The 23548-nt window shown below is 48.2% G+C and overlaps 1 protein-coding gene across 1 annotated transcript in view; it reads left to right on the top strand.

The window, feature by feature from the left end:
* The window catches only part of LOC130474706 (IgGFc-binding protein-like), a 40868-nt gene extending 17580 nt beyond the window's left edge, over positions 1 to 23288 (top strand). Inside the window, exons 12-19 of the mRNA XM_056846403.1 lie at positions 1163 to 1761; positions 4929 to 5493; positions 8569 to 9161; positions 10136 to 10706; positions 11365 to 11567; positions 13488 to 13868; positions 15075 to 15361; positions 23150 to 23288. Coding sequence (XP_056702381.1) covers positions 1163 to 1761; positions 4929 to 5493; positions 8569 to 9161; positions 10136 to 10706; positions 11365 to 11567; positions 13488 to 13868; positions 15075 to 15361; positions 23150 to 23288 — 3338 coding nt within the window. The remainder of the gene's footprint in view (positions 1 to 1162; positions 1762 to 4928; positions 5494 to 8568; positions 9162 to 10135; positions 10707 to 11364; positions 11568 to 13487; positions 13869 to 15074; positions 15362 to 23149) is intronic.
* The last annotated feature ends 260 nt before the right edge of the window (positions 23289 to 23548 follow it).

Raw genomic sequence — 23548 nt, 5'->3', positions numbered from 1 at the left:
AACTCCTTCTCTTGACCCCCCCCCCCCACAACAGACACCCTGTGAGGTAGGTGGGGCTGAGAGAGTTTGGAGAGAACTGTGACTGGCCCGAGGTCACCCAGCAGACTTCATGTGTAGGAGTGGGGAAACCAAGCTGGTTCACCAGATTAGTGTCCGCCGCTCATGTGGAGGAGTCGGGAATCAAACCCAGTTCTCCAGTTTAGAGTCCACCACTACACCACACTGGCCTAAGAGTAGGTGGGGAGGCCAGTCTGACAATCTCATTCCGTATAAAGCTAGTCTCAGTGATGGGTGTATGGCTTCTCTACAAAGTACCTGTAAGGGAAGTGGGATGCAGTAATAGATGGACCAGTCTCCAATCCCTCCATCCCACAGGCCATATCAGGCCCTCGTCCTTCCAACACCCTTGCCTCCAAACTTTTACCTGCTCCTTGTCATGCCTGCTGGTACATTATTTGTAGCTGTCTTTAAAAGGTATTGCAAGGAAACTGGGCAACCAGGACTGAGATGTAGGTAGCCTCTATAAGTATCAAGTACATGTGGAGATGTGCGAGTCTCAAGGCTGTTAGAGGTCTGGCTTGCCCCACTGTTTGCATGGGGTCACATTCACTCCTGATCTCTTTGAGCCAGCATGGTGAGCCAGCATGGTGTAGTGGTTAAGAGAGGTAGTTTGAAGTGGTGGACTCTAATCTGGAGAATTGGGTTTGATTCCCCACTCCTCCACATGAGCGGCGGATGCTAATCTGGTGAACCGGGTTGGTTTCCCCACTCCTCCACATGAAGCCTGCTGGGTGACCTTGGGCTAGTCACAGCTCTCTTAGAGTTCTCTCAGCACCACCTACCTCACAGGGGAAGGGAAAATGATTGTAAACCAGATTCTCCTTAAAAGGTAGAGAAAGTCGGCATATAAAAACCAACTCTTTTTCTTTTTCTTTTTCTTTTTCTTTTTCTTTTTCTTTTTCTTCTTCTTTTTCTTCTTCTTCTTCTTCTTCTTCTTCTTCTTCTTCTTCTTCTTCTTCTTCTTCCTCCTCCTCCTCCTCCTCCTCCTCTTCTTTCTCCTCCTCCTCCTCTTCTTCCTCTTCCTCCTCTTCTTCTTCCTCTTCCTCCTCCTCCCCTTCTTTTTCTTCATTTGCTGTCCATTTTTGGCCTTGTCCCCTCACAGCTTTGCCCTGCCCTGAAAACAGCCACTACGAGGCCTGTGGAAACGCCTGTCCAGCCAGCTGCGCAGACCGCTCGGCCCCTTCGATGTGCAGCATGCCCTGCTTGGAAACGTGCCAATGCAATGATGGCTATGTCCTCAGCGCCGAGAAGTGCGTCCCCGTGGGGAGCTGTGGCTGTACCCACAATGGCCTCTACTACAAGCCTGGCGAGGAGTTCTGGGACGACGAGTACTGCAGCTCTCTCTGCAGGTGTGATCCCACTCTGGGCATGGCGGTGTGCCAGCCAGCGAGCTGCAAGCCCAGCGAGAAATGCGCCATGGTCGACGGTGTCCGGGGCTGTTGCCCCCGCAACCACGCCACTTGCTCGGTGACTGGAGACCATCACTATGCCACCTTTGACAGGCACAGATACGATTTTACGGGCACCTGCGTCTACCAGCTGGTTGGGCTGTGCTCCAGTGATGCCAGTCTCACCCCGTTCACCATCAAGATCCAGAACAGCCAAGGCGGTACGACGGCACCGTTCTCTTCTGTAGTTACCCTGGAAGTCTATAATAGAACCATCACCATCAGCCAGGAGGAGCAGCCTCTCACCATCCAGGTATGGAAGGAGAAAGGGTGTAGCACAGCCAGGGAGCCCAAAGGTCAGCCCTCAGGTTGGCCAGCAAGCCTGGTCTCTCGGCCTCAGATAGGGTTGCCAGGTCTCTCTTCTCCACCGGTAGGAGGTTTTTGGGAGCGGAGCCTGAGGAGGGCAGGGTTTGGGGAGGGGAGGGACTTCAGTGCAATGATCAAGAGTTGATTTGCCTTGACTGAAACCAATTTTAAGGGATGAAATCCAATCGATAAATTTATGTTGGAGCACTATGGCATATAATTTCCCAATTATGGATAATAAACTTATAGGTCTGTAATTAGATGGATTGTGAAGAGGGCCTTTTTAATATATAGGAACGATAGTCGCATTACACCAAGCAGCTGGAATTTGACCTGTTTTATTTACCAGAGTAAATAAAGAACAAGGGGAAGGGCCCACCTTTCTGGGTCGGCTTTTAGAATCTCAGGTATAATACCGTCAGGACCTGGGGCTTTGTTTGTTTTTAATTGATCTATTAAACTGATTATTTCTTCCGGGGAGACCGGAGGCCACTCTGGAAAATCATCCTGTTATATAATACTTGGCTCATTAAGGCACAGGGACGCTTCCTGAAATATGTGTGTGTGTGTAAAGTGCCGTCAAGTCGCAGCCGACTTATGGCGACCCCTTTTTGGGGTTTTCATGGCAAGAGACTAACAGAGGTGGTTTGCCAGTGCCTTCCTCTGCACAGCAACCCTGGTCTTCCTTGGTGGTCTCCCATCCAAATACTAACCAGGGCCAACCCTGCTGCCAGGTTTCTGCTGGCGAAAGTGGATTAGTCCTGACTTCTTCCTACAATAGTACCCTGTGAACCCCTAAAAAGGCAATTTTTTTGGGGGGGGCTATAGTCCCCATAGCTCTGACCTGGATGGCCCAGGCTAGCCTGATCTCGTCAGATCTCAGAAGCTAAGCAGGGTCAACCCTGGTTAGTATTTGGATGAGAGACCACCAAGGAAGACCAGGGTTGCTGTGCAGAGGAAGGCACTGGCAAACCACCTCTGTTAGTCCCTTGCCATGAAAACCCCAAAAGGGGTCGCCATAAGTTGGCTGCGACTTGACAGCATTTTACACACACACACACAGTCCCCATGTGGATAAAGAGACCTGGTGATGGGGAGAATCGACCAAGATTCCCCCCTCTCTCACCAGCAGAACATCATGTGGATTCCACCCAATCAGTTTGACCAATGTGATAAAGAGTACAAATCGGGGCTACAAGGCTCTGCCCATTGATCCGTCCTGTCCAGCATCTTCTCTCCAACAGCAGGCAAATCAGAATGTTTGACATTAACAGCGCAGAGAAAGAAAGAAAAAAATCTTCACATTTTTGCTCCTGCCGCCCCCCCCCCGCAGCGATCCCAAATGAGTCACTAAAAAGGTTCTCCGTGAGATGTGTTGGCACGGCTTTCGTCTGTATTTTATGAGTCATCTTGGTAAATCTTCCTGATTGCCTTGGAAATCACTAGTCTGATCCTGTCTCGGACCTTTTCCCCGCTCAAATTGAACTGACAAGGGACAATTAACCTGCTCATAAATTCTTTTACAAAATGTCCTTTACCCACTTGAATTTCAGGTGTGCACATCTATTACAGCTGGGGTACTATTGGGTACTATTTAATTAAGGGCTGCTGCACTTGGCTGTTGCCAGCGGTGGGATCGACGAGGAGCTATGAGTAGAGGAAGCTGCCCTATCCGAGTCAGATCATTAATCTATCGAGTACATTATTGTCTTGGCAGCTCCTCACCGGGGTTACGTCAGAGAACGGTCTCTCAAACAAGATGATGTCGAGGGTCCTTAAACTGGAGGTAGTGGGGAATCGAACCTGGGACCTTCTGTCTGCCAACCTGGTGCTTTGCCCCCTATTTCTGAGGCTTTGGTAATGTGATAGCCCCTCGTGCAGAGGTCCCCAGCGTGGTGGCCGTGGGTGCCATGGTGCTTCCTGACCGCTTTGCTGGTGTCTGCCAAGTGTTTTTAGGAAGTGGGCGTGGCCAGGTGGGGCTTTTGCTCAGCAAGCCTTCTGATTGGCCATTGGAGATTTGGTTGTCTGTGCCGATTTTTTAAAAAATGTTGTGTTGGCAGCAGCTGCCACCACAGCACAAGGATCTGAACCATGTGCCTGAAGGTAAGCTGCGGCAGACATTGTGTGGCTGGCTCCGCCTCCTGCAGCGGCCATTGTGTGGCTGCACCCACCACGCTGTGTCAAAATCCCAAAGGGGCCCTCAGGCTCTTAAAAGTTGGAGACCCCTGTCCTAGCGCCCGTCTCAGTAGTGCTCGTGGTACATGTTTCATGTCAGGGTTGAAAAGGAGGAGCCAAATGTATTTTACCTCTTTTTTATAGTGAGTTCGAATCCCTATTTATCCCATTACCAAGGTATTGTGCGAACATGCGGTTCATTTACTTCTCCAGGAAATTAATCCCTACAACTAGGGATGCCAACCACCAGGTAGCTGAATTAAAAATAGACAGCACTAATGGTTAACTAAGAATGTACTGTTTTATTTGTTTGATTAATTTGTTGTTTCTTAACTATTCTTATTCTTGTCAAAATAAATATTATGCATGATTTTATATGTTGTCTCTATCATTATAAATTTCTATAAGTATAACCTAGAAACCTAACGTTGTTATAGAAAAGATACCTTGAACATACAGTACTTATTGGTTGTAACTACTTCCACATATAATGTTCAGTTCATACTCTTAATCTACAACAGCTTTCATATGAGAATAGTTAAGAAACAACAAATTAATGAAACCAATTAAAAAGTAGATTCTTAGTTAGCCATTAGTGCTGTCTGTTTTTAATTCAACCACCAGGTAGTGGCTGGAGATCTGCTATTACCACTGATCTTCAGGCGATAGAGGTCTGTTCACCTGGAGAAAATGACTGCTTTGGAAGGTGGACTCTATGGCATTATACCCCATTGAAGCCCCTCTCCTTCCCAAACCCCACCCTCCTCAGGCTCCACCCGCAAAATCTCCAGGTATTTCCCAACCTGGAGCTGGCAACCCTGCACCCTACCCTCTCTTACAACTGGGAATTCTGAATCAGCTTCTCAAACTGCTTTCGTCCGTGTCTTTCCCTGACCTTGGGGTCGATATCTTGACAATATTCTGTGCATCACTTCGCAGGTGGATGGGATATTTGTGGATCTGCCTTTCTACCATGAAGATAAGGTGAAGGCCTACATCAGCGGAGCCCATGTCCTCATCACCACCAAGTTCGATCTTACCGTGATATTTGGCTGGGACAGGCTAGTCCGGGTCACGATTCCCAGTACCTATTTCAACGCTGTTTGTGGCCTCTGTGGCAATGTCAACGCGGAACCGGGTGATGATCTGACCATGAAGGACGGGAACCGGGCAGCCAATGCCACCCAGTTTGCAGAGAGTTGGAAGGTGGGCGAGATCCCTGGCTGTGTGGATGGATGCAACGGCAATTTCCCAGTGTGCAAGGAGGCGCAGAAGCGAACCTACGAGGGCGACCAGTACTGCGGGATCCTCGCCAGGAAGGACGGACCTTTCAAGGAGTGTCACAAGTCTGTTGACCCTGCTCCCTACCTCAACAACTGTATCGTTGATGTCTGCCAGTACAAGGGTCACCACAACATTCTGTGCCACGCTATCGGTGCCTACGTGACAGCTTGCCAAGCTCAGGGCATCCAGATCGGGCAATGGCGATCGTCTTCTTTCTGCAGTAAGTGAGGGACCTAGGTGGCATCTAGGGAGTGTGGCGGATGGCTCTTCTCAATGCCACCTGCTGGTTGGAACTGGGATAACTCCCATGTCTGCTATAGGTAAAGGTAAAGTGCCGGGTCATTCCTGACCCATGGAGTGACGTCACATCACAACGTTTACTAGGCAGACTATGTATACGGGGCGGTTTGCCATTGCCTTCCCCGGTCATCTACACTTGACCCCCAGCACGGTGGGTACTCAATTTACCAACCTCAGAAAGATGGAAGGCGGAGTCAACCTTGAGCCGGCTACCTGAAACCGACTTCCCTCGGGATCGAACTCAGGTCGTGAGCAGAGCTAGGGCTGCAGTACTGCAGCTTACCACTCAGCAATAACAAATCCTTATTTTACTGGTATTATTAGCCTTTGGAGGGAAGGTAGCATGGTATAGCCCAATCTCTTCAGATCTCGGAAGCTAAGCAGGGTCAGCCCTGGTTAGTATTTGGATGGGAGACCACCAAGGAATATCAGGGTTGGTATGCAGAGGAAGGTACTGGCAAATCACCTCTGTTAGTCTCTTGCCTCGAAAGACCCATAAGGCGTCACTGTAAGTCAGCTGCGACTTGATGGCACTTTACAGCTATTGGAGGTGAGGTTTAATTAATAAAGAATGGTTGTACGTTGTACTTTCACTGTCATGGAGTTATCAGCCTCCTCAGAGAGTGGCACACATGATACAGTCTCTGCTGCTACTACAAAAAGATTAAATCAAAATTTAGAAGGAGTCTTGTGGCTCTGTAAAGGTGAGCAGTTTGTTGGCAACACTCCATTTTCCCAGGTGCATTTTTTTCCTGTTTGATCTGCGGTTTAGAATGCTAATAAATGTCCTGATTTGAAAACTGAAAAATAAGAACTTTTCAAAAATTCTTACTTTTCTGGCTTAATTTTTTTTTTTTTAAGTCACAGCCGACTTACGGTGACCCCTTATGGGGTTTTCAAGGCAAGAGACTAACCAAGGTGGTTTGCCAGTGCCTGCCTCTGCATAGCAACCCTGGACTTCCCATCCAAGTCCTAGCCAAGGCTGAAGATATATCATCTTTACCAAATTAAACTGTTAATGTACAACTGCTTTGCCACAGGCCTTCCAAACTTCCTGATGCAAATAGTTTTCAGTCGGCGTAAGCATGACATTCACTGCTTGTTTAAAACATTACTTGCTTATTTATAATATTAAATAATCTGAGCAGCTGTCGCTTTTCCCCCTTAGAAAAGGTTTCATAGAATCATATAGTTGGAAGGGACCACCAGGGTTATCAAGTCCAACCCCCTAAAAATTAAACAAATGTAATGATTTTTCTTGCAAGACAGAAAGAAAACAGAGTGCATAATCTGTACTTTTAAAAAAACCTGTCCTTTCCAGGAACTTATGTTGCCATACCTGCTTTAAGCTTTCCTCTTTCTGACCTCACAACAACCCTACGAGGTAGGGTAAGCTAAAAGAGAATGATTGTCCCAGGGCCACTCAAGGTGTTTCATGGTTGAGGATGAGTTGTACCTGGGTCTCCCCTAGCATTGCCAAACCCCGGTGGCTGGAGATCTTCTGGGATTACAACGGATCTCCAGGCAACAGAGATCAGTTCACCTGGAGAAAATGGCCACTTTGGGAGGTGGACTGTATGGCATTATACCCCGTTGAAGTCTGTCCCCTCCCCAAACCCTGCCCTTCTCAGACTCCACCCTCAAAATTTTCAAGTATTTCCCAACCTGGAGCCGGCAGCCATATTAGCCACACAAGAAATGACCCACTTGTGCTAATCCAGGCCAGAGATGAGCATTCCTTTCCCTAGATTTAACAGCAACTGGCTATCCATCTACCATTTCACACTTTAAAAAGGGGGAAGTAAAATTTAATTTTTCCATGACACTACAAAGAGAAAAGTTGCCATATCTCTCACACAATTGACCGATCTACTTGACAGCAGAGAACACAGTATCCCCTTTTTAGAAAGTGTCTCCAGCTGTTTTATCCAGGGAGTGATATATTTATTTCATGCAGTATTATTTTGTGGACATGCTAAAACAATGTGGGCTGGGGAGTCTACTTAATCCGGACAAAATGGGCATTTTCGTTCTGCAATATTTTTATTGTATCCCTCTCGTGTCACGGCTGAGTCTAAGGCATTACACCTTGCCAATAAAAAAGCTCGTCTTAACTTAATCTTCCCTAAATTGAAACTTAAAAGGGTGCATTTCTTATCCCTGCAGGGAAAATCTGTAGAGATACTAAGACATTTTAAGTACCTCGGGGTCATGTTTATGCACAGTCTTTATTGGGACTTGCATATCCCTATGTTAATGCAAAAGTTAAATTTCTCGTTTATTTCCCTTAAAAAAATCTGCTTTTGCCAAGGAAGGCCATTTGTGCCAGCCATTATGATCCTATATGGAGAAGAGCATTCATGGGGAGCCAAGTTTACTTTTCAGCCCATAGCGTAAACCCATGGTGTGCACAAATCCCGATTCCAGTCCTGCTGAGACCACCATCTCACTCGAGACAGAGACAAACAGCCCATTCCTGAGATTTTGGCTGAAACATCATAGGAGGCAGCATGACCTCCCCGCCAGCGTAAGTATGTGTAATCACGGATTTACATGCATTTGCGCTGGCGGGGAGGCCAGTCCCGCTGGTGGCCAAGCAATGCGGGACCGCCCCTCGCCCCTCCGCAGGCATGGCCTCTCCGTGGCACAGGCCACGACGTAGAGTGGCCGCGCCGGCGCAGGGGGGCGTTCCAGGAGCAAGCCGGGGGGAGGAGCCGCCAGTTAGGCGGCTTCCTATCCCGATTAGGCCAGGTATGCCGGCACCGGGAATGACGGTGCTGTGCCTACTTTTTAGCAGGCACAGCCTCGCTGTTCCCTATGGGGCGAAAGGCCCCAGTTTAAAAAAAAAAAAAAAGCCGCGAAACGCCGCTTTTTTGTTTAATAGCGTATGGGAATTGTACGGGAATCGTCCCCGTACGCCGCCAGCTCAGGAATGGGCTGTATGTCCCTTATTTTCCCTACATCTTCATGTGGCCTCTTTTGTGTCCCTTTCCAGGCCTTACCTGCCCACGTAACTCTCACTATGAGCTCTGCGGGACTGGGTGCCAGACGACCTGCCACGGCCTCTCAGCTCCTGACGGATGTCGGATCTCTTGCAAAGAAGGTTGTTACTGCAACGCTGGCTTTGTGCTGAGCGGAGATGAGTGTGTCCCCATCGGGGAGTGTGGCTGCCTGCATCAGGGCAAGTATTACAAGAAGGGGGCGGCTTTCTTTACCAGCCCCTCCTGCCGGGAGAGATGCCGCTGCGTAGACAACGGAGCCGTGGAGTGCCAGATGGTGACCTGCGGGGACGAGGAGGAGTGCGGAGTGCGGAATGGTGTCCAGGGCTGCCACCCCGTCGGCTGTGGCAAATGCAGCGTGTCCGGAGGATCCCATTACCTGACTTTTGATAGACGGATCATCAGCTTCCCAGGTTCCTGTACTTACATCTTGGCCAAAGTCTACAGCAGAGATCCGGACCTTGTACAGTTTTCTGTGGCGGTGGAGAACGAGGGTGCTGACGCCGGCAAAGCGGTGACCAAGGAAGTCATAGTCACCGTTCATGGTTACACCATCAACCTCAAGAAGGGAATGAACGGGAAGGTTCAGGTGGGTCCCTTTTTCTGTTTTGACTTTCCCTGTGACTAGGGTTCCCAGCTCTGGGTTGGGAAATACCTGGAGATTTCTGGGGCAGAGTCTGAGGAGGGCGGGGTTTGAGGAGGGGAGGGACTTCAATGCCATAGGGTCCAGTTGCCGAAGCAGCCATTTTATCCAGATGAACGGATCTCTATCGGCTGGAGATCAATTGTAATCCCAGGAGATCTCCAGCTAGTACCTGGAGGTTGGGGAGGGGCTGTGGCTCAGTGGTAGAGCATCTGCTTGGCATGCAGAAGGTCCCAGGTTCAATCCCCAGTCTTTCCAGTTGAAAGGACTAGGCAAGCAGGTGATGTGAAAGACCTCTGCCTAAGACCCTGGAGAGCCGCTGTCGGTCTGAGTAGACAATACTGACTTTGATGGACCAAGGGTCTGATTCAGTATAAGGCAGCTTCATGTGTTCATGTGTTGGCAACCCTACCTATGACCCTCCCATATTTCTTCTTCAACATTGCTTTGCTTCCTCTGCGCACACCCAGACCCTGCCTATAATCAGACAGAAGTCCAGTTGACAATATTTATTTATGAGATTTTGTGAGTCAGAGCTCACTTCATCAGGTGCAATGAAAGAAAGGAAATAATTTTCCTCATTTGGGGGCAGAAAATAACTGAAGAGAAGAAGGGGAGATAGGTAGGGCCTGAAGATTACAATTAATCTCCAGTTGCTAGAGATCAGTTTCCCTTGAGAAAACAGCTGCTTTGGAGGGTAGACTCTTATGACATTATACCCCTATGAAATCCTTCCTGTCCCCGCCCCCCCCAGATTTAGTGCCCAAATCTTCTGGATTTTCGCAACCTGGAACTGGCAGCTCTAGTCTTGACAGAGGACATTGCCTCCCTTTGGTTCCCTCCCTCATGCTTTCATGTTGGGGGTGAAGCTGTCTGTCTTTAGGTGACCCATAGATTCCCCCCCTCTTCTGTTGGCACAGGTGGACGGAGAAACCTTCGCTCTGCCGCTGGTGATAGGGAGGAGAGCAGTTTGGGTGAATCAAGAAGGGAAGAATATCGTGCTGCAGACTGACTTCGGCCTGAAAGTCCTCTACGATTCCTCCTCCTACGTCCTGGTGTCTGTTCCCAGAACCTACCGAGGACATATGTGCGGCTTGTGTGGCAACTTCAACGGTGACAAGACTGACGATTTCCTCCTGCCCAATGAGAAAACCACCCAGAACGTGACTGAATTTGCGGTGTCCTGGAAGGTTCCTGTCCCGAATGCTGCTTGTTCAGATGGCTGCGAGCAGAATCGCCCCGACTGCGCCTCGATCAAGACGAGCCCGTACCAGGGGGAGAGCTCCTGTGGCCTGATCTTAGCTCAGTCGGGTCCTTTCCAAGCCTGCCACCCCTTGGTGACGGCTTCCGACTATTTTGATCTCTGCCTGTACAGCATGTGTGTGGCTGATGGGGCACAAGAAATCCTCTGCCAGAGCCTCCAGGCTTACATGACTGTTTGCCAAGCAGCAGGAGCAAAGATTGAGGATTGGAGGACACCTTCCTTCTGTCGTAAGTGAAGAAACAGATCTGGTTATGCTCCGAGCCATCGATCAGGGATTTCTGGCATTGGGGAATGGGACTGCCAGCCTCAGGGCGAGGCCTGGAGTTCCCTGGAATGTCATCTCTTCTCCAGACTACAGAGATCAGTGCCCTTAAGGACATGGCAGCTGCAGAGGGTGGATGCAACAGCAGGAGAAAGTGGGGGGAAGTGACATCACGGCAATACTGCGACACCACTTCTTGTCACAGAACCAGCAGTGGTTTCATGCATTGTGGTGACGCTCTACCAATGGTTGTATCCTAGAGTTTTGGAGGATTATTACAGCATCACTGTGGCATGTGGCATCACTTCTGGCTATGCATCACGCTAGGAATAGCCCCGCCCCCCAAAACTCCCAGGGGTTGCCATCCTCAACTGTAGTAGCTGGATATCTCCTGCTATTGCAACTGGTCTCCAGGCGATAGAGATCAGTTCCCCTGGAGAAAATGGCCGCTTTGGCTATTGGACTCTATGTCATTGAAGTCCCTTCCCTCCCCAAACCCCGCCCTCCTTAGGCTCCACCCCAAAAACCTCCCGCTGGTGGAGAAGAGGGACCTGGCAACCCTATTCAACTGCCAGCCCTATCCTGTTGGCGGCCTTAACTTTTCGTTTCTCTTCTCTCTCCAGCTCTCTCCTGCCCAGCCAACAGCCACTATGAGCTGTGCTCCAAGTCCTGTGATCTCACCTGTGCCGGACTGTCGGCTGCTCCCTCTTTTTGCACCCAGAAATGCTTCGAAGGCTGCCGGTGCGACGCCGGCTACATGTCTGATGGGGAAACCTGTGCGCCCATGGAGAGGTGTGGCTGTGTGCATAATGGGCGCTACATCAAGGTGGGTTTCAGATCTGAAGTTAGCTGTGCTGAGTGTCTAAGGTTGCAGTGGTGCTGAGGGATTGAGGGGAGAGTTGCCATGTCCCTCTTTGCCACTGGCGGGAGGTTTTTGGGGTGATAGAGATCAGTTCACCTGGAGAAAAATGGCCACTCTAGCAATCGGACTCTATAGCATTGACGTTCCTCCCCCCAAACCCTGCCCTGTTCAGGCTCTGCCCCAACATGGCTTCCTGGCAACAACATGGCTTCCTGTCAAGCCAAACTATCCTTTGGGAGTAGGGTTGCCAGGTCCCTCTCTGTCACCGATGAGAGGTTTTTGGGGCGGAGCCTGAGGAGGGTGGGGTTTGGGGAGGGGAGAGACTTCAATGCCATAGAGTCCAATGGCCATAGTGGCCATTATCTCCAGGTGAACTGATCTCTATCGGCTGGAGATCAGTTGTAATAGCAGGAGATCTCCAGCTAGTACCTGGAGGTTGGCAACCCTAATTAGGGGGAGGAGGGGAAGAATACTCTGTATAGCCTGGCCTGTGCATGCAGTGGAATAAGAGGGCAGAATCCTGGGCCAATGGAGTAGGATGTAGCACTTCAGATTGTTTGGGGGAGGTACTGCTTTTGAATATTCCTTTCCTTGCTGGGAGGAAAAACTAGCACTCCTGGGAGAAATGCTTGTTATTGTTCATTTACTTCATTTATACCCTACCTTTCTCCCCAACGGGGACCCACAGCAGCTTACATTCTTCTCTTCTCCTCCATTTTATCCTCACAACAACCCTGCAAGGCAGGTGAGGCTGAGTGAGAGTGACTGGCCCGAGGCCACCCAGTGAGCTTTCATGGGAGAGTGGGGATTCGAACCCAGGCCGCCCAGATGCTGGTTTGACACGCTAAGCACTACGCCACACTGGCTCTCTAAATATTTATTCAATTCATTTGTGCCCTGCCTTTCTCCCCAATGGGGAGCCAAGGTGGCTGACGTCATTCTGTGCTCCAACAACCCTGTGAGGTAGGTGGGGCTAAGAGAGTGTGACTGGTCCAACTTCCACGGCACACGTGGGGATCACAGATGGGGATCTGAACTCTTGTTCTGCAGACTTCCTAAAGTTCTCTGCCCATTTATGCTTGGCTATCTCATCGCGGTCACCCCACCAACTACTTTGGGTTGATTATGCTTGCATTTCCCAACGGCAGTGTTTTGCCCGCTTTTTCTGGATGCTGGCTAAACACGCACCCAAAAAATGCTTGGAAACACGCGGGGAGAGCGAGGCAACCTCTGCTGGTCAGAAAATGCAAACCCAAAAACAAAACCAATGGTGCTGTAATACAAGTAGTTAGGAAAGAAACAGCACACAAGCTCAATCTATAACAACAATTTAGTAATAGCTCATACACTTTTAAGACAGTAAGAAACAATGTAATGATAGTCTCTACAAACGATACATCTTATCTAAGCAATACATCTTATGTGGCTGAATAGTGCCTACAGACGAAAGGAGACCGCAATATAAAGATCCCAAAGCAAAGTTGGTAAGGATTACTTCTGTGAAGGACGCCCTAGCAAATGCGATAATGTCAAGAAAGATCCAATAGGAGCATCCTAAATCACAATGGCCATCCTTCACGGAAGTAATCCTTACCAACTTTGCTTTGGGATCTTTATATTGCGGTCTCCTTTCGTCTGTAGGCACTATTCAGCCACATAAGATGTATTGCTTAGATAAGATGTATCGTTTGTAGAGACTATCATTACATTGTTTCTTACTGTCTTAAAAGTGTATGAACTATTACTAAAGTTCATATTTTCTGTGGAACGAAATTTCTATTTTCATGAACAAAAGATTTTTTTTAAAAAAACAAACCCAACAACAACCTTTGTTTAGAGACCAGTGCGATTCATGAATTTGTTTGTCTGGGAACCTCCCCGTAGGCTGGAAAAAGCATCACCTCCAAGGACTGCTCGGAGAAATGTACCTGTCACGCCCCAGGCCGGCTCACCTGTGCAAAAGTCAGCTGCAAGCCTGGGGAGACCTGCACCCTTAAGAACGGCGTGCATGGCTGTGTGAAGCAGGAAGCCCAATGTACGCTCGCTGTAGGAGGCCAGCTCACCTCCTTCGATGGCGCCTCAGGGGAAATCCTCTACACTGGGGCCTACGAAGTGGCATCCCTCTGTAACAGCACAGACCTTGCCTGGTTCCGGGTGATAGTGGACGTCAAGTCTTGCAGCGACGGGGAGGTGATGGCTGGTGCGGCCATCTACGTCTTCTTCCGAGAGACCTTTATCACCATCAACAAGAACAAGGAGATTTGGGTGAGGAAAACTGACTCGGTACATCCTGTTCTGCCTTGTGGGTAGGAGCCTGTGATACCGCCAGAGGGAGCATTTGCAAAGCCATTTGATGCATAGCTTCCCGGTTTTCAGAATAGGCCTGAGTCAGCCATAACCACATTGGTTCTCCAATATGAGCATAGATCCAAGTTTGGTTTTCGACCTTGGAGTTCTGGGTGAATGCATCTTTTGACAAGGGTAGAGGTATATCGTACCAGCACCTGATAATTCCCTGTGAAGAGATCTATGTAGATAGTTCTACATCAGAAATAATCTCTAGTCTGTTGTTTCAATAAAGAATGAGCAGATCACATAGACATGGGCAAGAAGGAATTTTTGAAAGACTTGGCTTGTACTCAACAATTGGGACTAATATTGGAAGTTGGGGAGGGGGGAGATATACTTAAGGTATGTATAATTCGCTCTGCCCTGGATACCCTGGACGAGCCCAACTTGTTAGTTCTTGGTGCCTAAGCAGGGCTGGCCCTGGTTAGGACTTGGATGGGAGACTACCAAGGAAGTCCTGAGTCGCTATGCAGAGGCAGGCAAGGGCAAACCACCTCTGTTCATCTCTTGCCCTGAAAACCCTACAGGGTCACCATAAGTCAGCTGCAACTTGACGGACACTTTCCACCATCACCAAGCCCTGACCTGGATGGCCCAGACTGGCCTGATCTTGTGAGATCTCTGAAACTAAGCAGGGTTGTGCCTGATTAGTACTTAGATGGGAGACCACTGAGGAAGTGTAGGATTGCTACACAGAGGCAGGCAAGGGCAAACCACGTCTGTCCATCTCTTGCCTTGAAAACCCAATGAGGCCGCCATAAGTCAACTGTGATTTGATGGCACTTTCTACCACCACGTATAAGTAACTGCACCATTTTGAGCAGCGTGAAGAAAGAGGTATAGGAATATAGTAAACAAACAAATGAAGGCCAAACGAGATCAGGATCGAAACATGGCTCACATTATTGTGGTCTGCCATAATGATAGTATCAGCTGCCATACTTGTTTTCTCTATGCTAGACTCCACTATGACTCCACAATAACATATCTTAGCTCCTAGACTGGAATCTTTAAGCCTTCATAGAAACAGAAGGGAAGTCCACCTTGATTATTACAGGTTGTTTCAAGGGTGTCAGCGATTCAGACAAGATTTCCCACTCCCTCCCTACCTGTGTGTTTCAGGTGAACGGACAACCAGCACAGCTCCCGGTGACCATCTCCAAAGCTGTATCCATCTGCCTGTCGCAGGATGTTGTTACGATCAGTCAAGGCACAGCTCTTCAGGTACTCTTTGGCCTCAGAGGGGAAGTGACAGTGAAGGCCAAGGCAAGCCTGGACAACAAGCTGTGCGCATCCTGTGGAAACTTCAATGGGGACAGTGACGATGACCTGAGGCTACCCAATGGGAAAATTGTGGGGAACATTGCTGAGGTTATCAATGCCTGGAGAGCCAGAGACTTTGGTGGCTGGTGAGTGATTTGGCAGTAGTAGCTTCGGTCTGTCTCTCCTACCTATTTTTGGAGGGTTAATTTAGAGTAGGGCTGTTGAAAACAAAAAAAATTGGTTTAATTGGGCCAGGGGATCCGGTGTTTTGGGGTCTGGAAAGGGTCACCCCCATCCTCCTCCATTCAAATGCATTGGCAAAGTGGCTGTGTTCAGACTCTTTAATGTGATGTTTGCAATGTATCTGAATGGAGAAGCTGGGCTTTAAATGGTGGGTAAGTTCACCCCACACTTCCACAGGGACAAATTGTATCACACAGTATCTCTATGAAGTCACCGGTGAACTTTCCCACCCAGTGTTTAAAGCCCAGCTTCTCCATTCAGATACATTGGTAAGATCATGTTAAAGAGTCTGCCAATGCATTTGAATGGAGGAGGATGAGGGTGACCCCTTCCAGACCCCATAACTATGGGACCCCTGACCCAATCTTTACTAAACGTGGGAGTTCTTGCAAGGAGAGTCCCTTCTAGCTACCCTGAAAATTTGGGGCCTCTACCTGTAATAATGCCCCCGCAGGAGCCACAGAAACCTGGATATTCGGGAATGGCAAATTCGGCTTTGCCAACCTCCCGGATTTTGTGGACTCAGTAAGCTCAAACCAGAAATTTACCAAACTTGTATTTATTCGGTATTTTTACAGTTTGGTTTATACCGAATCAACAGCCCTAATTTAGAGGACATTCTAAAGCAGGGGTCAGCCAACAACTGTCCTGGTGCCCGCCAAATGTTTTTAGAAAGTGGGTGGGGCCTGGTGGGGCTTTTGCTTAGCAAGGCTTCTGATTAGCCATTGGAGATTTTATTGGCTGTGCAGATTTTAAAAAACATTGCTTTAGCAAAAGCTGCCATCACAGCACAAGGATCTTCACTGTATGACTGAAGGTAACCTACGGCAGCCGTTTTGTGGCTGGCTCCACCTCCTGCAGCAGCCATTTTGTGGCAGCCATTTTTTGGCAGCATTCACCATGCTATGTTTGGCTTCCAAAGGGCGGTAGCTCTGGAGGAGCATTGTAAACTCCACACCTTACGCTATTTCCCTGATCAAAAATGGCTACCCCAGGGGCCCTTACAGCCAGAATGGGAAAAAGACAGGGACCCATATAGTGCCTGTCTTTTTCCCATATTGAGTTGTAGCAGCCCTGTGCAGAGCAACTTTCTGGTTAGGAAAATACAGAGGGGGCAAGACATTAACCCTTCCTTCTCCTGCTGTGCTATAGTCCCACATCCATAACCCTTCCCTACAACTGCTTTGTGCATGCCTGGGGATCCAATCCCATATCCCAGAGTCACATGGAGTTTACAGTAGTAGTGTATTAGTACTCCCTTTATTCAATCACCTGCCACTTTTTGCAGGGTTGCTCCATAGGCAGCAGACAGACTCTATGCTGGCTATGAGTCTGGCTGGCTGGCTGCTGATGATTGGCAGGCTGCCAATCATCCCTCTTGTGTTTTTGGGGCCACAGTTCATAGTTTGGCCTGCGGGGGGGGGGGGTTCAGGAGCGTGTGTGTGTTTTTTGGAGAGCTAGGGTCTAAGAAGCCTTTAAAAAAAAAAAAAACAGTGGGACCTGGAGGTCTTCTGGAATCACAACTTAACTTCCGAAAACAGAAATCAGCTCCCCTGGAGGAAATGGTTGTGTTGTAGGATGGGCTCTATTTCATTTTCTCCAGGTGAGCTGATCTCTATCGGCGGAGATCAGATGTAACAGCAGGAGATCTCCAGCTAGTACCTGCAGGTTGGCAACCCTATCTCCAACCCTGCCGCTCCCAAGTCGCCCCCCCCCCCCCAATATTCAGGAATTTCACAACCCAGATTTGGCAACCTTAGTTTGGTTTCTTTTGCTGTTGCTGCTGGGGTTGCAAGCAGTTTTTGATCTTGGAGCATCAGACATCCCTGGCTAAAAGCATTTACATTTCTAGGAGTCAAAGAAACAGAGAAGGCATAATTCAAACCCACCTTTTAACGTTGCAGGCATAAAACCACCTTCTCACTGCAGTTTACAGTACTGTCCTTGACTAGAAATTGCCTTCTGGGTGCCTCTAGAGTGGCTACAGATTGGAATCACAGAGACCCACTAATAATCTGCTTCTCTCCTAGTGAGAAATAACCCCAAGCAACCATGGAACCCATGTCCCCCAGCTACATCCATGATCATCAACCGCAGCCACTTCCCTGGATATCGCTTTGAACATCAACAAACTGTTGTACAAAAGAAGAATGTTATGCAATGAAATCATGTAATAAATGTCAATTAAAAATATGCAGATCTGAAAATGTTACAGGTCTTCAGGAGTTTTTGGCCTGGAGATCAGACTGCAGCTTGTGTGAATCTTCCTTCTGAAATCAGTTATTACAGAAAGGAGGGGAGTTGTCTTAAAAAGCCTTCTAGGAAACAGGATTTACTTTCAGCCAATTCTTATGGGACACAACTTAGTACCATAGAGCAGAGAGTTAAGCTGTCTCATTGTGAAAGCTGGAGAGGGGCTTTCACTCCATGGTAGAGCATCTGCTTGGCATGCAGGAGATTCCATGTTCAATCCCCACCATCTCCAATTAAGGATCAAGTAGTAGGCGATGTGAAAGACCTCCATCTGAGATCCTGGAATGATGCTGTCAGTCTGAGTAGACAATCCTGACCATGATGGACTCAGTAGGCAACAGCTTCAAATGCTCATGATTCAGAGTTCAGACAGAAATATTAATCTAGAACCAGCCTTTAACATATCATAGTTGGTTCTGGTCCAACTGTCTGGGACAACAGGAAACAACTCGGCACCATCCTTTATATGAAGCCCTTCAAGTACTTGAAGATGGTTATCATATCACCTCTCAGTCTTCTCCTCTCCAAGCTAAACATACCCAGCTCCTTCAACCTTTCCTCATAGGACTTTGTCTCCAGACCCCTCACCATCTTCATTACCCTCCTCTGGACACATTCCAGCTTGTCTCCATCCTTCCTAAATTGTGGTGCCCAAAACTGAGCAGAATACTCTACATGAGGTCTAACCAGTTGAGTACATTGTTGTCTAGCCTGACTGGTCCCGTGTGTCAGGGAGAGCTTTTGGATATCCACTATCCTTTAATTTGAAGTGTCAGAGACTGAACCTGGGATCTTCTGCAGGCAAAGCAGGTGCTTTACCACTGAGCCATAGCCCATTCCATCTTGATCGCTCTGCAAAAAGTGGGGCAGAGAAGAAGATCAAAGACAGATACTGCAAACAGATCAATGTGCTCCAAACTAGAGCAGGCATTTATTTTATCTGCACAGTGAAGGGGAGGGGGAAAGACGGGCGCTTCTGAAACTCTTAGTGCCAGGCAGAGCTAAGAAACACTGGTCTGTTGAATGATCCTTGCTGAGCATATATTGGGGGATGCTGCTGAAAATGGCAACCCTGAGTCAATCACCCCCCACTCCACCCCAGTAGTGTTTAGGAACACAAAGCCCACTCTCAAAATATTGAGCATTTCCCCCTCTCAGCAGCCAATGATGTGATGGAATGAGACAAGGAAAAACAGTAGAGGTCTGATAAAGGTGAAACTCGGGAGCAAATTTCACAGAATCTAAGCAGAATTAACCCTTCTAAGCCCACTGTCTGTGATGGACTTAGAAAGGTGTAACTCTGTCTAGGATTGCACTGCAGTTTTAAAAAAAATCCATGTGAAGTTCTGATCTAGACTGGCGCCAAAGCACAGGGGAGGGGCAGAAAACCCTTTCCTCCTGTTCTATAACTGTACATGTTCCCTCCATGGGATGAATGGCAACTGAGGAAGAGAGAGCAACTGAGATTGGGAAAACGGCAAATAGGGAAATGGTGTACCCCTCTCCCCACACCCAAGTGACTGCTTTTGTCAAAAATGTAGGTGATCCTGTTCATATCACACAAGCTTCCATCCTCACAGGCCCACTGCCAAACCACTTTCATAGACTCATGGTATCATAGGGTTGGAAGGGACCACCAGGGTCATCTAGTCCAACCCCCTGCACAAAGCAGGAAACTCACAACTACCTCCTCCCCACACAATCAGCGACCCCTACCCCATGCCTAGAAGTGGCAACAAAAACCCTCCAGGATCACTGGCCAATCTGGTCTGGAGGAAAATTGCTTCCTGACACCAAAGTGTCAATTGGCATTACCCTGGGCATGTAAGAAAGGGCCATGAAAGCCAGGCACCGATGCAACCCTTCCTGCCCTCCCTCTCACAATCTGCCTAAGTTCACAGAGTCAGCATTGCTGACAGATGACCATCTAGCCTCAGCTTAAAAACCTCCAAGGGAGGAGAACCCACCACCTCCCGAGGAAGCCTGTTCCACTGAGGAACTGCTCTCAAGGTCAGGAAATTCTCCCTAACATTTAGCCGGAAACTCTTTTGATTTAATTTCAACCCGTTGGTTCTGGCCCGACCTTCTGGTTGTGTTGTGAAAAGCAGGGACCCCATCCCGAGCAGGCATCGATTCCCAACGACAGACTCAATCCACACCCGATCCATTTTGAGAGACATTTCACACCGCATACTGCTTGCCTTGGGCAGGCAAGCAAATGAGCTTACACAAAACATTGGACGGTTTTCAAAGAGTTTACTTCTTCATCCCTGCTGACTTTTACAACCTCTGCTTAGAATGCAATGCCTTTCTACATTTGTATTACAGAACATGCTGTGATATACAGGGTACCAAGGGAGCTGGATTCCCATCAAAATTCACAAATCACTGGGACACGTTCAATGGAAATGACATCAATAGAGCCCTGCTGGGTAAGATCGAAGGTCTGTCTACCCCAGCACACAGACTCCAAAGAGGCCAGCTGAATCCTGTTGGGCACCTTTCAAATCTGCAAAAGCCCACAATAGTACCTCTTATTAAAAATTACAACGAATCCAATTACAAGTTTATAAGCATAAATTACTATTGTACATTACCTGCGGAATTACAACCGGATAAGAGTGTACATTACCTGTGGAGCTACAACCTGATAATATTACTTTAATTTGTTTGAACTGCCTACAACAGGGGTGGGGAACCTTTTTTCCGCCAAGGGCCATTTGAATATTTATAACATCATTCACGGGCTATACAAAATTATCAACTTAAAAATTAGCCAACCAAAACGTTTCTCCATGGCCCGGGTGGGAAAGGGTTAACACAGTTTCTTGGGTGGTCCTAGCAGCTCCATAACGACTCTTCTTCAAGGGGGAAAAAAGATTCCTTTTCCCGGCAAAACAAACTCACATCTGCCTTGAATAGAGGCTATTCCTGTCCACGGGAGGGGGCCGATCGCCAGTCTTAGATCCTTCTGAGCTAGAGATCTGCCAAGACCCAGGAAGGGCCAGACCAAATGATTCTGTGGGCCTTAAATGGCCCCCGGGCCTGACGTTCCCCACCCCGGCCTACAACTTGAATTTGTTTAATTTCCATTAAGCCTATGTTCATTATGCTTAATGAACATAGGCTTAATGAACATATCACATGTTCACTTTACCTGGTGAATTGACAACCTGCATGCTTAATTTAAAAGATTTATGCTTATACATTTATAATTGGATTCATTGTAATTTTTAATAAGAGGTACTATTGTGGGCTTTTGCAGATTTGCTATTTTTAGTACCTTTATCCCCCCTTGTATTTATTGTTGGGCACCTTTCAATCAGAGCATGAAGGTGATAACCACCCCAACTCTTTGTCTGCTGCATCTGGTACACACAGGTGTACTTCCTCTGAACACGGAAGTTCCATTCTTAGCAACCATCGCTCATAACCATTCACAGATCTGCAACTCTGTTAATTTACACAGGCCCCATATGTTGACGTGACTGTGCATTTCTTCATGTTCTTGGCTGTGAGCTAAATTTTTACCCATCACAGCAGCCAAAGGTGCTTGTAAGGTCCCACGCGTGGTTCCGGATGGCTTTTCAGAAATGACTAGAAGGAAAAAATGGGCGTGTTAGGCTGGAGCTGTCATTGGAGCCTGATTCTGCACGTCCTACCATTTTTACATGGGGGAGCTGAAACCAACACCGTTCCTCTGGAAAGCTTTCCCTTGCCTCTATTCCTGGAACATTGCTCCACCGTGTGGAAGCATCGAGCTGCAATAGCCAGGAGTTTCAACAGGTGGCGCTGCTGGACTCTGCATAGCCAGCTGGTTCTCTGCATTGAAGGATGCAGTGGTTTTTGCAGGAGAAGCTAGGTACAACGGGGTTCTGCCATTGGCCGCAGCTAGTTAAATCTGGTTAGAAAAAGGGATTTTTAGCAATGCAGACTCGCTTCTGGATTGACAGTAGCTAATGCCACAAATTCTACTTGAGAGGGCATGAGGGAAGGGAAAGCCAAAGATTCCTTCCTTCAAGAAGAGCTGTTTTTTATATGCCGATTTGCTCTACCTTTTAAGGAGAATCAAGCCGATTTACAATCTCCTTCTCTTCCTCTCCCCACAACGGGCAAGAGTCCAGTAGCACCTTAAAGACTAACAAAAATATTTTCTGGTCGGGTATGAGCTTTCGTGAGCCACAGCTCACTTCTTCAAATAAGCTCATACCCTACCAGAAAATATTTTTGTTAGTCTTTAAGGTGCTACTGGACTCTTGCCCTTTTTGACTACTGCAAACAGACTAACACGGCTACCCACTGTGAATTATCTCCCCACAACGGACACCTTGTGAGGTAGGTGGGGCTGAGAGAGTTCCGAGAGAACTGTGACTAGCCCAAGGTCACCCAGCGGTCCTCGTGTGTAGGAACGGGGAAACAAACCCAGTTCACCAGATTAGAGTCTGCTGCTCATGTGGAGAAGTGGGGAATCAAACCTGGTTCTCCAGATTAGAGCCCACCACTCTTCACCACTACACCATGCTGGCTCTCAAGACATATGCCTGTATATACACAACTAATATTTTATGTACCTTGTGTTTATTTGTGCTGAAATAATTCGGAGGGTATACTGGGAAGGAAAACCACCCAGCCTGAATTCTGTCAAATTACTACAATACATCAGCAGGATAAAGATCAACCGAGGCCCGACCTTTGGATATTTTCTGCAAAAAAGCAGAACAGGGGACCCGTAGCAATTTCTTGGGGGATGATTTCTCTTGTTGGATGACAGAAATGGGCATGAGGCTACCAGGCTGGAGGAAACTAAGGGCAAGTGCAGCCAGCTGAAACCAGGAAGTAAATGTTCCATTTGGGAAGGTTTTAAAAGGAGACCGGTTATGGGGCACAGGGTTTTTCCTTAGACAGAGTCTGTAGAGCCAAATGTGGCAGAAAATAAAAAGAAATATTCTCACAAGGAGAAGAGTGATTTCCTAGGGGACCGCAGCAAGTAGGGAAAAGTCTAATTCACTCATTAAAAAATAGTATTCACACTTTATTCCTGTATTTATATGCTAGTTCAAAAAATAAGTTTGAAGCAATAGCTTCTCTTTTGTCATAATGCATTGTGCACGTGCGCATGCTCACACAACAAATGTTCGGATTAAATAATTTTAGATTTACCGTGCATTCCTCACCGGAATGCCTGCACCCGGCTTAGGAGGCAACACAGCGGCACTGCCTCCTAAGGAGGTTTCAGCCCGGCCAAAACCTCCTCCTGGAGCAAAACATCCATGCAACCCTCATAGGGCACCTAAAAAGTGGCGTATCTCGGGCAAAAAAAAAGGGGGCGTTCCCGAGTCATAACGGCTCAGGAGGCCACCTAACGGTGCCGGAATGCCCCAGGAACGCCTCCCGGGACGCCAATGTGGCCTTTGCTGGCGTCGGGACACTGGTGGCAGGCTCTATCGGTGTTCGGGCCCGGCACTGCTGTGGCAGCGGCCAGCAACCGGCGTCCTGCCCTGCATGCTGGTGCTGGGGCCACAAACGCCGGCATGCGCTGCCCAGACGCTGGCGCTGTGGGCCTTTGCACCGGCGTAGGCCTTCGCCGGCCTCCAAAGGCCTTTGGAGCATCTCAGGAATGCGCTGTAAGTTAGTCTGAGAAGAAACAACAGCCAGGATAGAATCAGTGCAGACAGCTCATGTCTAGGTAGGAAGGAGATCCTTGGTAACACATCCCTGCATTCATAGCCAAAGATAAAATGGAGATGGGACCTTTCTCTAAGGCAGGGCCAACTGGACACACCTCAAATCCCTGCTCCAACCTGCCTGAATCTCTTTCCATTTTCTCACACTATTTT

Source organism: Euleptes europaea, chromosome 3, assembly GCF_029931775.1.
Source record: "Euleptes europaea isolate rEulEur1 chromosome 3, rEulEur1.hap1, whole genome shotgun sequence".
Taxonomy (NCBI): domain Eukaryota; kingdom Metazoa; phylum Chordata; class Lepidosauria; order Squamata; family Sphaerodactylidae; genus Euleptes; species Euleptes europaea.
Note: the sequence above shows the minus strand (reverse complement) of the source record. Positions and strands in the feature narration are given on the sequence as shown.